General features: G+C 38.0%; 1 protein-coding gene across 7 annotated transcripts; it reads left to right on the top strand.

The window, feature by feature from the left end:
* Positions 1-790: 790 nt before the first annotated feature.
* On the top strand, positions 791-13,498 carry srrm1 (serine/arginine repetitive matrix 1). 7 transcript variants are annotated; one of them, XM_044142976.1, is made up of 17 exons: positions 791-938; positions 1,533-1,622; positions 3,262-3,384; positions 5,933-6,103; positions 6,352-6,446; positions 6,797-7,006; positions 7,102-7,293; positions 7,380-7,499; positions 7,641-7,813; positions 7,937-8,017; positions 9,706-9,792; positions 9,996-10,131; positions 10,264-10,350; positions 10,432-10,905; positions 10,995-11,196; positions 12,399-12,572; positions 12,657-13,498. In XM_044142976.1, the coding sequence occupies exons 1-17, from the start codon at positions 918-920 to the stop codon at positions 12,765-12,767; spliced, it is 2,547 nt and encodes an 848-aa protein (XP_043998911.1). In that variant the 5' UTR covers positions 791-917; the 3' UTR covers positions 12,768-13,498. The 7 variants fall into 7 exon arrangements, with proteins under 7 accessions (XP_043998911.1, XP_043998914.1, XP_043998909.1 ...); XM_044142979.1 differs by having other exon boundaries at positions 12,637-13,498; XM_044142974.1 differs by having other exon boundaries at positions 7,638-7,813.
* Positions 13,499-14,362: the final 864 nt, after the last annotated feature.

Here is a 14,362-nt window from a genome sequence, read left to right as displayed (position 1 = left end):
TATATGATTTTTTTGCCAGAGGTGTGCTTGGATGACCGTCATCAATCTTTAATCACTTTGGAGAATAGTACATGGAAATATGGTGTATGCTGAACAGTTATCATAGCACAGATGGATAATCAAAATGTTTTTCTGCCAAAATTGTGTTTTACTCCATATGTAAAAATTAGAATTATGCTTTATAATTCAAATGTAGCCCTGCGACAGACTGGCGACCTGTCCAGGGTGAACCCCGCCTCCCGCCCGGAACGCAGCTGGAGATAGGCACCAGCAACCCTCCCGACCCCATTAGGGAAGAAGGGTGTAAGAAAATGGATGGATGGATGAATTCAAATGTAAATAATATGAAAAACAACATTTTTACCATTTGAATTTGTCAACTCTTCAAAATCCAAATAATGTATATGGTATTCTTTAATTAGGCTATCCAGTAAGATCTCTTGATTTTAGAGATTTTAGAGAGATCTAGATTTTCTCACAGAAATGCTCTCTATTTAGTTCCACCTATCTTTCCATCAACTCTGGCAAGCTCCATGGTCCGTGATAAACAAAAATATCCCCACAGTATCATGCTACCACTACCACGTTTTAGAGACGGGAAAGTGTGTTTATGATCACTTATTTATATATAAATATTTACAAAAGGACCCACGAAGGTGCTATGTGATCTGGCTCCTAATCTAAGATTCTTGTCGTCTTAATGTGAAACGATAGTAAACAGTGTGAATTTATGTAGCTTTGCTTTTGTAACTTTCGTTCTCCAAAACCATTTGACAGAATAGGAACTACTCCTCCAGCTGCAGTACCGGTTCCTTCCTCACGGGACGCACGTTTCATCCGGCTTCCCACTCAAGAGTTTAACCGGGCCGACGCACGTCCTTTTCCACTGCGCCTGAAACAATCATATTTCAACAAAAATGGACGCGGGATTTTTCCGCGTAAGTGCTTTAAGCAAATAGCTAATGCTTTATGGCCGGTTTGGTTGGTTGCATGTTCATATATTGTTGATATTTGTCGTGAATCTGGCGTGTGTGTTTAGGTAGGAGGCCATACTGTTAGAAGCAGTGCGGTCGTGGCTTCGTCTATCAACTGATGTCAAATAATTCGGGATTTCGTTATGGGTTTTCTTTGAACTGAGGCATCTCAGGAATGAATTAGTGTTTATATAACAAATGTTTATTATAATACTCCACCATTAAATGTCACTTTGCCGGTTTGAAATCTTTTTAGGCTATTTGTAGGTAATATTGCAGGAATTAGACCAGACCTTGGCTTAAGATGGCGCCTGGCCGGCGCGTCGCTAATGTTTCGACGAGCTATTCGCTAACAGTTTGCGCCTATGTTAATTAGAAATGTTACACACGGGTTTGTTGACTTCTTGTTTATTAATGTCCCCTAATGTTCCTATCTTGCTTTCAATGTGGAACCTACTACGAAACCATTATCTTTCTGTTGGTGACTTAGCAACTGATCATCATGTGTGACCCAGATTGACTGAAAAATGTTTGCCTTTTTTTATTTTATTATTTTAGGGTACGAGTGCGGAGCAAGACAACCGTTTCAGCAACAAGCAGAAAAAATTGCTGAAGCAGCTGAAATTTGCAGAATGTCTCGACAAGAAGGTGAGCTATGCCTGACAACGAGCTTTATTATTAACATGGGGGTTTATATTCTAAAACACAAACTTGTTGCATTAACATTTCTTAAGTATTGGTTACGCGAAAATGATTAAACCTAGGTTACTTTTGGGAACACATCCATACTGGATTTCCTTGTCCAGTATGCATAAGGTTCTATTATATATTAGTATATACATCATTTCAGAACATCATATTAACGTAGTTTACTAAAGGCATTTAATCATAAGCTTGTAAATAAAAGCTTGTGATGCTGTTAAGTCAGTTTGGTGGAAATAATACCCCAAATTTTGTACACAATGTTGCCATTTGTTTGTACTTCCAAATTGTGCAGATAACAAACCTTTTTGCACCTCTTTACTTAATTTTTATGTAATTTGAAGACTCTCAAAGATAAAGAAAACATACAAATCTTTTAAATTATTGTGAATATATTGTATGTTATCTTTTTTTTTTTTTTTTTTTTTATTTTAATAGTGGCACTTGTGGCCCAAAATATGAGCAGTTTTGACCTCTAATCAGCCCAAAATAACTCTTTGAGTGACCTGCTGCTGATAAGTCTTAATAGTTGCATTGTCAAATTTCCTTATAGGAGACTGGAGTAGGACTGTAGCAGTGGGCAAAAATCTCTTCTTGTTACGTTTTCGGTAGAAGTAAATTGAAAACATATATATTTTTTCACCTTGGTCTGCAGTAAGCAAATAATCTTTTTCAGTTTTTAAACTTAATTAAACTTTTTGTTCTAAACCTTCAAAATGGAAGAGCTTAGAACTGACTGAAGATTAACCAATTGAAAACAATTGGTGTTAAATTTAAGACATTTTTAGAAGTAACTGCTCATATTTGATAATTAAATATGTTTAAATAGCTTTTAAACATATTCAGAGTGGGGCTGGACAATAAATCAATAACAATATATATTACGGTAGACATGTGATCAATATAGATAATACATCTGATAGAATATTCACTGAACTCCAACCCAGAATTACACAGATTCCACCAATACAGCCCATTAGTAAGGTTGGTTACCTAGCAACAACCTGTTGAGTAACTTGCAGCAGCAGCTTCAGGTTTCACCACTATGGCTCATAACTGCTTATAAAAAACAAAAAAAGCACGGTGTGATTTAAAAACTGAATAAAACAGGAATGGTCTTGGCAGTATTTCAGATAATTAAAACAAAAATCAACAATTATTGATGTCGACTGATGTGAAACACTTATATCATAGGTTTTTCAGCCATATCTCCCAACCCTACTTTGAAGTTAATATTTCAGCTGGGACAACCTAGTGTCCCAGCTGTACTTGAATGCAGCATGTGTAGTTTTTTTGGAAAAATCTCTAATCATCAAGTAGTCCCAAGTTGAATTTTAGAACGTGTGTAGAGACGTCCTGGCTGCATGTTAGAGGCAGCCATTTGGACATCAGCTGAATTTATTTGTTATGCTTACATTCACTTGAACATTTGTTCAAATTAGTTATTTAGTTTAGCACAGAGTGAGCCATTTACTTTACTGTTGAAAAAAATGTATGCTGACATAAGTTTTTTTTTTTCTTACTTTTTATTAGCATATTTGCTGTATGTTTACATTTCCACAACTGTTGCTTGTTCTTTCCGTAGGTGGACATGACCAAAGTGAACCTAGAAGTCATCAAACCATGGATCACTCAACGTGTGACTGAGATTCTGGGATTTGAGGATGATGTGGTCATAGAGTTCATATTCAACCAACTTGAAGAGAAGGTAAAGTCATTGTCTTAATGTTTTGTTTTGTTTTTTTTTTATTTAAAGAACTGTTGTTAATTTGAGGGTATTGTTAAGCCAGTAAAAAGGGACATGAACAAATATTTGCAGATCCTAGTGACACTGAAATTGAATGGGTAAAGTAAAAAAAAAAAATGGTTTAAATCTGACTTGTCTTAAATTTCCATGTTTTGCTGTTTTGTGACAACATGCCTTTATTCAGCAGTCTTCTAATGATGATGTGATTTATGATTTAAAAGGCCTGAACCAATATGGATGTTATACCTTGCATCAGAAGTATAGCACCAACATCTAATTAGCTCTCTCCTGAGCCCAAAGTCTCTGAGCCCAACTCTCCCTTCATGATGCAGTGTGTGTTTTGAGGTGAGTTGATATAGGGATCATCCATATCATGCCAGTGAAAGACAAAACTGAACAGTACCATAATCATACTGTCCGTATGTATATATAGTTTATAATTAGGCTGCTAAGTTCATATTTAACAATGTTACAGATTATAAAAGATAATACAGAAAAAGGTAAAAAAAAAAAATCTGTAGCTTGTTTTTTGGTATTATTAATATTTATTTCTTTACTTATCAAATCTGAAACTGAAAAGTATTGTCTCACTGACCCCCCTGATTGCAAGTTTCACCTTTAGCTTTTTAGGGTGGGGTCTGAAGTTCCATACACCCTGCCATAGCTTTGTTTCCATCTAATTGTGAAAAAGAACATAGGCTCTAAAAGTTGTTAAAGTGTGAAGCGGTGTTGCTAGGGCCAGTAGGGATCACTATCAGTAGCCATAAGTTGTTAAAAACTATAAAACAATGCTATTAAGGAAGGAGAAAAAAACAAATCTTCTCACCTTAGTCATTAATTGGATAAAAACTGAAAGTGAAATTGTTTGTAATGGTGTGTAAAGGCCATAGTAACCAATCACAAACTGGTGCCTTAAATTTTTTCTAGCTCAAATTTTTACTAAACCCTTTACTGCCTATTCAAGTTTACTTCCTTTCCTTTTTAAGTTCTTGATTTTTTTGGATCAGTTTATCTTTTTTAATGAACTTTTTATTACACATCTTTAAATCCCAAAACTCTCCTTGTTTACAGACATAAGGAGAGTGTTTTACATTTGTAAGTTGATAACTTCAACCACTGGAGGTCAGCAAAAAAACTATTTTAACTACTAGAAACAATACTTTTCAGCTACATATCATCTTACCAATGCACACATTCATAAAAAACTGTTTATCTGTTCCATAACAAACTTTAGTCTTAAGAAATTTAGTCTCAAATAACTTGATTTGCACTCCTGTCAGAATAAGCTATGGCCTTTTATTCCCCTCGTACGTTTTTTGTTTAAAACAAGGAAATAAAACAGACAAGGTTTTTTTTTTTATATATATATTTATATATATAATACACAAACCTCTTGTGATGTCTACTATTGGCTGGTTATCATTGCACACACATTTATTTTAGTAATAGAAGGCCAGTGTGAAGCAGAAACTCAAGTCATTAAATAAAAAATCCTAAATAATATTTTTATTACACCATGGGATACCCTTTGCAAGCATCTATGGATACTGGCCTTGGTTAGGACCTTGATTTTTCTACTGTGTTCAGATTGTTAGTCATTTATTTCACATGATGTTTGTTTTGACAGCAACATAAGTTTTAGCTAATGTTCTACTTTAAATTTTAGCTTGCCCTAGTTTTTTTATTTGCAGGGGTTGTGTTAAAAGCTAACTGTAAAACAATTACCTTTGCAATGTGGAAAGAAATTGTACTGTAATAGAGTTGAGATTATGATATGTCTCAATTTTATCTAGTTTGAATAAAAATATATTTTTTTGTGTAACTGTGTACTCATTATTGCTTGTTCGTCTCTTGCAATTTAGATAAATGATATAACATTATGCTCAAGGTGGTTGAGTCTCAAGCAGTAGGGAGGCGGAAGCCAGCCAATGGAGCTCCGTGCCCACTGATCCCACGGGACTCACTGAAGACACCGGAACTGTACTTGCTGTGTTGGGTTTTGATGCACTCTGTATTGTGCTTACTTGTTTAACCTCAGAACTATAGACTGTGGGGAGACTGGAAGAACTGGGGGTGGTTAGTGGCACAGGGATGAAAAGTAGCGGGCTAGCTCTGAGAATACAAATAATCTCTCAAAAGATTGCTATAGGGTTTACTGGGATGTAACTAGGATTTTAAAACATTTTTTTGCATGCATTTCTATTACTAGATATGTCTCCCTTCAGCTAACTCACATTGTCAGTCCCAAGAGATTGAGTACAATACAGTATGAGTTAATCTACTAGTTTTTTTTGTGTACGATTCTAATAGTGAAACCCTGAGATGTTAAGTATTGCTTTCAGAGCTGTACATGTTTTTGATAAGGCTAATTATTGCTCAGGATTAGCTTAGACAGGGTTAGAAGGTAGGTCACCCCATTTCTGGGGCCCTGCCTCCCTCTAGATGTTTTCTTTTCAATTATTTAAATGGCCATATTTGTTTCTCTCTTCCCTTCATGTTTGTGTTGCAGCACCCTGATAGCAAGATGATGCAGATCAACCTGACGGGGTTCCTGAATGGCAAGAACGCCCGGGAGTTCATGAGGGACCTTTGGCCCCTACTGCTGAGCGCGCAGGAGAACATCGCTGGCATCCCCTCTGCTTTTCTGGAGCAGAAGAAAGAAGAAATCCGACAGAGACAGGTGATTATCTTCACAACAGAACAGCTCGGAGTTGTGGGGAATCTCAAATTTGAATAAATATTAAACACGTCACATTAAAACTATTTTTTTTTTAAGATTAAGTTTTATGTTGTGTTTATTTGATTAAGACATTCTTGTAGAAATCTGGACAGAGGTGATCCAGTTTACCTCAGTATTTTACAATATTATTAAAAGTCTTATAAATTTCTTATTGCAACATCATTTTACATGCAATTCATATCTGGCAGATTGAACAGGAGAAGCTTGCTTCCTTGAAAAAGGTTGACCAGGATAAGAAGGACAAGGACACAAGAGAAAGGACTCGATCAAAGAGCCCAAGAAGGTATTTGTTTTCTCTTTTCCTTCTTTGGGCTTCTTTTGCTTTGTGTCTGAATTTGCAGACAGTTTATTTTGTTGTTGTAATGAAAGTTACCTTAATTTATCTTCTTTGCTCATCTCAAAGCATTGAAGTGACAATATTGTATTCTGATCAGCATACCAGAGTTTTTTATTTGGCTCTTTCAAACCAAAGATTTACAGTTTTACTCTGTTTGGGGTCTTAAATTTAATACCAGACAGGTATACTTTAGGTTGGCAATGACACTTTTCCTTAAGTTAAATACAATTGAACCCCCTGTTAAACATGAGGATCTGTCTCTGTATCGAAGCTAACGTTACTGTGTGTCTGATCAGGTGGAAGACAAGGTCTCCAGGGAAGCGTGAAAGGAAGCGTAGTCCGTCTCGATCCCCAGTGCGCAAACCCAGCCCAGTTGTTGGAGACTCCCCCCCTCCACCTCTGATGCAGTCCAACACTAAAACGTCACAGCAGCCTGAGGAGCCAGACACGTCAGGAACAGGCATGCCAGAAACCGTTATCCAAGAAGCTTCGTCTACTGGGTTAATGTAAAACTCCCTGTTCTATGACAACTAGATTTTGCTTCTTTCTTCTTGCATACTTAAAATGTATTGATTCATTTGTCTTTTTTTTTTTCTTATAGTGACACAGTTGTAGAGTCAGTTAAAGCCGACTCTGTGGCCGAAGTCAAAGAACCGTCCCCAGAGAAATCCCTCAAAAAAGAGGAAAGACCGAGGTCTCGTGAAAGAGAAAAGGAAACGAGGAGGGAAAGACCCCACCACCGCTCTCGCTCACGTTCTCACTCTCGTTCTCGCAGGCGACGCTCCCGTTCCAGGTGATGCTTTCTCTTTTTTTGCAAAAATATCACAGAAACAAATGTATAAAACATGTAATAAAATTCTGTTCTCTCTACTATATCAGATCCTACTCCCCTCGTAGAAGACAAAGTCCCAGAAGGAGAATGTCTCCCCGTCGGAGGAGTCCCCCTAGACGGGGCCCCACCAGCTCCAGGCACAGACACCGGCGGTCTCCTGTTCGCAGGTCAGTCGCACCTTCACAGAAGCATCAGATATTTAAAGTCCCGAAGATTAACTTAATTAGATTTGATTAGATTTCCCTAAATTACTGGAAATATGTTAATTTTAGGAGGCGTTCCCGTTCTGCTTCCTCTTCTGGTAGCAGCTCCTCAGGGTCACGTTCACCTAAGAAACCTGTGAAGAGAATATCTACCACGCCGCCCCGGAAACAACTCCATCGTCCTGGCGCTTCTGTAAGCCCTGTTGGGAAGGACAAACCCTCGCCGTCTCCTCAAGCCAGGAGAGGCCGGGGCTCCGCTTCCCCACCAAGATCATCAGGTAAGACCTTCACCTCTTCTGCTGAGCAAACTTTTTTTTACTACAGTCAGAATATTTCACCCAAAGATCTTCAGGTTTCAGTTACAGTGAATGCATGTTGAGTTTTGAATCTGTCACTTTTAGGTGTAAAGCGAAAACCTGGAGGAAGGGGAGATTCTCCACCTGATTTTGTAAAGGCCAGAACCTCTGAGGGGTCTGAGTCAGGTAAGAGTTTGTCGTCTTAAAAAAAAAAATACAACCAGCCCTGGACTTTAAATGGGTTTTCAAAAAAGGACTGGTGTGGCAAGCCATTGAGTTTATTTTTTTTACTTGTCTGTATAGTAAATTGTTGATCTTATGACAGTTCCACTAAACAAGTGTTCCTACAAACATATTCTGTAATTTATGAATATTTTTTTATTTCTATTGAAGCCCAGTGTTTTTTTTAATGTATATCTTAAATTAGAGTGAATGCTAAATTTAATATTGGTTCCAAAAAATGGTGCTAAAACATTTTGGATTGGTTCTTGATTTCTATGACCAGACCTCCAGCTTCTAACAAAAATACTGGTACAGAGTTTTCACTAGCACCGGTTTAGCACTGGAATCAGTTTTGTGGGGAAAAAAAATACTATTTGTCTAAAAATGGCAAACATGCTATGTTACTGTGATTTAATGTACACCACTACTCCTGTTTGCCTCAGTACTAAACCATAATAATGTACAGAAATACTGTTTGCAAAGGTGAGTTGTGAAAATGCTGTATAAAGTTGCAAATGGTCGTCAGTAGAGAACATAAATGACAATTGTCACACCACAGAAACTGTCCAGGTATTTGAGAAAATTTAGGTCCAAAAATAGCACATATATATATATATAGTAGAAGGTTTAGTAAAGCTTTACTTAAGAATATTTTTGTGAGGTTTTAATTTGTTTACTTGATCCAGCTTTTGTTGCGAATGTACAGAAATGTGTCAAAGTTTAATACATCTTGACCTTTTTCATATTTTGCAACCACAATCTTCTGTTTTTTTTTTTTCTTTTTTTGTGGTTGGACTAAACATATACAGAGCAATGCAGTATTGTAAAGAAAAAAAATGATTCATGATCTTCAATTTTTATAATTATAGATATAATTATATGTTTAGTGTGTATTAATATTCAGCCCTCTACTTTACTCAGATATTCTTATTTACATCTACAAAGTCTACACAAGTGTGATGTTTGATCTCTTTTTATATGTAGAAATTTAAAATGTAGTTAATTATAAAATAATATTCCAAGCTCTGAGCATCTCATAAAGCACTATTTAATTCATAATCGGGACATGGAAATTATGACCCAGCTTTAAGACAGTGAGAAAAGTGGTGGGCAGTATGGACCTTTTATTTTTCATTGAATGCTCTCATGGAGAAAATTGTAAAAATCTCAGTTTCAATTTATTTTAAAAATCCAGATTCCTATCATAAGACGTTAAAAATTGTCACTGTGGCAATAAATGATCCAAAATGCCTTTTCTAGTCCTTGGTAATTCTGATCAGGTGAGATTCAGGACTCTGGTGAAAAAAATCTGTTTAAGTTTTCAGTTTTACAATTCTTAACTAACTCATATTGTCATAAAATTGCTCATAGTTTGTGGTTGTAGTGTGTCAAAATGGGGAAAAGGTCAAGGAGTATGAACACTTTTGCAAAGCAGTGAATTTACAAAGTTACAAAGTCGGTTTATTGAACAAAAATAGAACCAGTCATACAGTATAACTCCATAAAGGAGATTAGCACCTCCCATGTTGTTCTATTGCACCATATTCTGACAAAGCCAACTGTAAACACTGTTTACTTTCTGTAAGTCTTCCTTGGCACTCTGTTCATGGCTTTGCTCACACTGATCAGACGCTCAATGCTTTACATTTCAGAGGAGGATAAAAATGAAAAAGGGGCAACAGCAGATTCGGTGCAGCAGCGACGTCAGTATCGCAGGCAGAATCAACAGTCCTCTTCAGGTTAAGAAGCGCTTTTGTTTTTCCACGTTATTTTTTTTCACCCTTCTTTCTAACCGAGTCTCCTTCTGTCATCTTGCCTCCATCGTCCCATGGACTTTAGAAGCTGTGTCCTTGTCCCAACCTTGGTGTTGTTTTTGTCTTTTCAGCAAAGCGTAAAGCCATAAGAAAAAAAAAAAGTTAGATTTTTGTTTTCTTCGTTTCAGATTCAGGATCTTCCTCCTCAGAAGATGAAGGACCTAAGAGGTCAGCAGCAGGGCCAGGCGCCAGAAACGGTGAAGTAAGGAGGAAACGCAGCCGTACGCCTTCACCTCGTAGGCGACATAGAGATCCCTCCCCAAGGTCAGACAATTTGATTTTTAATTAGCTAGATTATTTGATAGTGATTTTTTTCTGCATACAATTTTTATATTTTTCCTAATGTGAAGTAAAAAAAAATAAAAATAAAAAATTGTTTGACGCTTGTACCTTCAGGAGGAGACGTTCTCCATCTCCTGGACGCAGACGTCGCTCTCCTTCTCCCACTCGACGTCGTAGATCTCCTTCCCCTCCCAGACGCAGGTATAATCGTGCTACTGATGAAAAACATTATAATTTAATATTTGAAAAACTGGTTTGCTTTATAAATGCTTTTCTTCCCAGGTCTCCTTCCCCTCCTCCCCGCCGTCGTTCTCTGTCCCCCAGACGATATTCTCCCCCTATCCAGCGCCGCTACAGCCCCTCACCTTTGCCTCCACAGAAGAGGAAGCTGTCCAGTTCTCCCACAAAGCGCTTTTCTCCAGGCCCTAAGCGACGCTCCTCCAGGTCACCTAAACGTAGAAGCTCTCCCGCTCAGCGGAGACGTTCGCCTCCTTCCTCCTCGTCTCCCCCGAGACATAGAAGGAGCCCGCTGTCTGCCAGGCCGAACAGGGACGCCCGATCCCCTGTCATGTCAGCTAGACGCCTCTCCCCTTCCCCCGCTAACCGAGGTCGCCCTGTTCGGCGGTCCACTAGTCCCCAGAGACGCTTTGATTCGTCCAGCACGTCCCCCTCCGCCCAGCGAAGACAGCAGTCCCCTCTGCACAGCAGTAAGCTCATCCGTAGGGTGTCTCGTACCCCAGAGCCGCGCAACAAAAGGTGACTTCAGAACAAGTTTCAGTCAGATGCAGATTTAATGTCGCTTTTGAATATTTAGCCTCTAAATTTCTTTCTTTTTTTGTTGATAGAATCTCCCCCAGTCCGAAGCCTATAAGAAGAGCTTTGTCGAGATCCCGATCGCTTTCCCCTCAACCGGCAGCTCAGAAACGTCCAGCCCCAGCTCCGGCCTCGGCTTCCCCGTCACCTTCCCGCTCTGCCAGCGGGTCTCCACTTCCTCCTCCCCCAGCCAAAAAGGCTACCAGTGGTTCTGGCAGTCAGTCTCCCAGCAAGGTTTGTCCAGTACAGTTGCTTCTCAATATCGGTGCTGCTTGATGACAAATGTTAATCCTCCAGTCTGTTCTGATTTGAAGAGCCATGTCATCTGTTGGTATTTGTCTGAATTCTTTGATCAAAACCACAACTGCACCACTAAAATATTTAAAGGGCTTCATGCCTCTCTCTGCTGAGTTTTGTGAGGATATTGATTTCATTGTCCAGCAGGAACTGGAGTCCTGGTGTCTTCTTTAAAGACTGTGATGTCATCGAGCTTGATTTCTCAGCCTTCTGATCTGAATTAAGCCCCATAGAAAGTTTACTAAGTCTTAAAAGGAATTTGAGACACCAGAGCTAGTGATGTAGATAAACTGAAGGCCAGTATTGAATATGGTTGTCACAAAATTTGATACTCCACCATTTTAGGTACTGAAGTAACCTTTTCTGAAGTCGCAGGATTCTTTCTAATAAAGAGGAGAAGAATATAAACTGTTACTTATGATGTGTAACAATATGCTTACTGTGCTGCTAATACTTTTTTTTCCTCTTACAAGGTAGACAAGATCTTGTCTTTAAGAAGTTATAGGAAGGTTCTTTTCCTGTTCCTTTGACCTCATAGACAAAATAATTAAGGATCAGTCATCTCCAGATAAACTCGCCATGTTGGTGGATTTTTAAACTTCACAGTTAAACTGATTGTTTGGATGAACCTCTGCAAATGGCTAAAAGTGCCTGTTTAGCCATTTAGTTTAGTATCGATTTTGTTGAAAAATTTGTGTCTGCAAAGAATTTACAATTTTTAGTAGCACTTATATAAAAATATAATTAATTTTGACAAATTTATCATCAAAGCAACTTAAGCCTCCTTACGTCAGCAGAGCCAGAGGTTGTTTTCCCTCCATGCAACACTGCAATGATGCATCATTCCATGCAAAAGAAACCCCAGCCAAGCACTGAGTGCATATACTGTGCAATACAAGGACTTTCCAGTTAGACAGCACTTCTACATCAGATGTTTTTTTTTGTCTTTCATATCAAATTTTCTGTGTAAGGATTAAATTTTTAATTTCTAAAATAATTTCACATTGTGATGATGCTTTTTAATTTTCTCACATGCACCTGTACTAGAATTTATGGCAGAAAAAGGAGCTCAATTCCATGGTGTGCGCTAGGTTACATTTACATTAATCATAATGTAAACATCTATTTGTTTTTTTCAGAATTCAGATGTTGATGGTGGTGGCAAGAAAAAGAAGAAGAAGAAGGAAAAGAAACATAAGAAAGATAAGAAACACAAAAAGCACAAGAAGCATAAGAAGGAGAAAAGCAGTGCTGCTGTGACCGGCGACGTCCAAGAGAGTCGACCTGCAGAGGAAGACGGTGATTCAAGAAAGGTAAGGGATTCTTTTCTAGTTTTTTGTGTCGATGAGGGCATGATATAAAAATAATTTTTTGAAGATGTATTAATCCTTGTGCAGGAATCGGAGAGTGAAGTCGACGACACCTTGGACGATCTGGAAAAGCACCTCAGAGAAAAGGCACTGCGCTCAATGAGGAAGGCCCAGATGTCTCCTTCAGAGATGTCCTGAAATATAAAGCTTTTGAGTTTTCCTTTCACTTTTGGTGTTTGTCATCATCCTAGGTTCAGCTTTAGAATGTACAAATTGTTGATTCTTGAATCTTGTTTCTTTTTACAGGTTTGGTACATTCTGGAAAGTGAGTTTCTTTAAAAAAAAATAAAAAAAATGGATCCATTAGATAGTTTATCTAAACTGTAAAACTTGTGTTGTCAATACTTTCAGATTGTTAAACAGGAGAAATTTTTAATTTCATAGGTTTGAGTCGGGCAGGTTAATGATATGTCAATGTACAGTAGATCATTTAAAAAGCGATTGCATGTTCAGGGATTACCTCTGATGTGGATTGACCACTGACCATATGAAGAGCGTAGGGAAATAACACCATACAATAAGAAACTGTTACTAATGTCTTTCCCCAGTGGAAGCTGCATCAACGTCATGAGCAGCTGAAGAGGCTTTAACAAAATGTCCTGTTTCATATTCTAACTTAACTGAGGTGTTGGATCATTTAACCTGCTTTATTCTGACTTTGAAATTGTCTTATTTGAAAATGAAAGCAATTTGATGTGAAACATGCTTTATTTTTTTTCTAAACTGATTGATATGCAATTTATGTTGATGCCCCTGACCGTGCTAATTTCTGTGGGACTGCTATAGTGTATGATTTGTATTTAGTAACCTTTTCTCTCGTCATCCTGTCATGCTTTCAGAATTAAACCTTTTTTAAGACACAGCGTAAACCTTTTTGTTTAAAACTGAATTTTGTCACTCGTGTTTTAAAGGAGTATGATTGGCTAAGTGTAAAACAAAGCACGGCTCCATAAGTTTTGAAAAGTTATAGCACATAGATGTTGAATGTGGCTAAGTACAAACACCCCTCTGCCACGACTTACTGGGTTCCTTTTGGTATCGATCTGATACCAAGTAAAAGAAAGGCACAGCATCTCCCAGCAGAGGTCTGATTGAGCCATGGCACCCAGCAGGGGGATTCATGGAGTGGCCATGCAGTCATCACCGTGCACTTCTTTTTTCTTTTTTTAACTTGCTCACTTTTGATCAAATGTGAGCAAGTAAAACTATATAACATATTTCAAGACAAACATTGCAAAGTGCTTCTCAACAAGATAATACAACAGCTTGAGCCAACAATGCATAAAACAAGTTATTTGTAAAATTAAATATATTTAAAAAGATAGGTTTGAAGCTGCTACCCCCGCGACCCGACCCCGGATAAGCGGAAGAAGATCATCCATCTTCTGAATGAAGATAAGTTTGTAACTTCTTAAAGAGACCACTGAGTTGAAAGGAAGAGAGTTCCAGAGTCTGGAGGTCACTAAACAGAATGATCTGTTTTTCAGATTAGTCTGGGGGATCATTCAGCAGCAGTCCCTGATTTGATGCAGTAGTCCTCAGATACCCTGGTCCTTCTCCACAAATAGCTCTTCAAGTCAGTAAAAGAAGTATTTTGAACAGATTACATCAGTTCCTGGGAGGTTTTGGTTCTTGGGGGATAAAAACTTATCGGGAGGGTTTCATTGCTGTAATGTCAATAAAAGATTTTTCTGCTGATTGTGCAAGAGTATAGCTAATTATTGACGTGCCGT

Source organism: Gambusia affinis, linkage group LG16 (genome assembly GCF_019740435.1).
Source record: "Gambusia affinis linkage group LG16, SWU_Gaff_1.0, whole genome shotgun sequence".
Classification (NCBI taxonomy): domain Eukaryota; kingdom Metazoa; phylum Chordata; class Actinopteri; order Cyprinodontiformes; family Poeciliidae; genus Gambusia; species Gambusia affinis.
This window is presented reverse-complemented; position numbering and strand designations above follow the sequence as displayed.

What these genes read in the sequence shown, in the direction of transcription:
- srrm1 (XM_044142973.1), top strand. Translation starts at nt 918, where the DNA reads ATGGACGCGGGATTTTTCCGC. An exon ending in GCTTCGTCTACTGGGTTAAT is followed by an intron (nt 7,007 to 7,101) that starts GTAAAACTCCCT and finishes TTTTTCTTATAG; the next exon opens with TGACACAGTTGTAGAGTCAG. An exon ending in CTCTGAGGGGTCTGAGTCAG is followed by an intron (nt 8,018 to 9,705) that starts GTAAGAGTTTGT and finishes TTTACATTTCAG; the next exon opens with AGGAGGATAAAAATGAAAAA.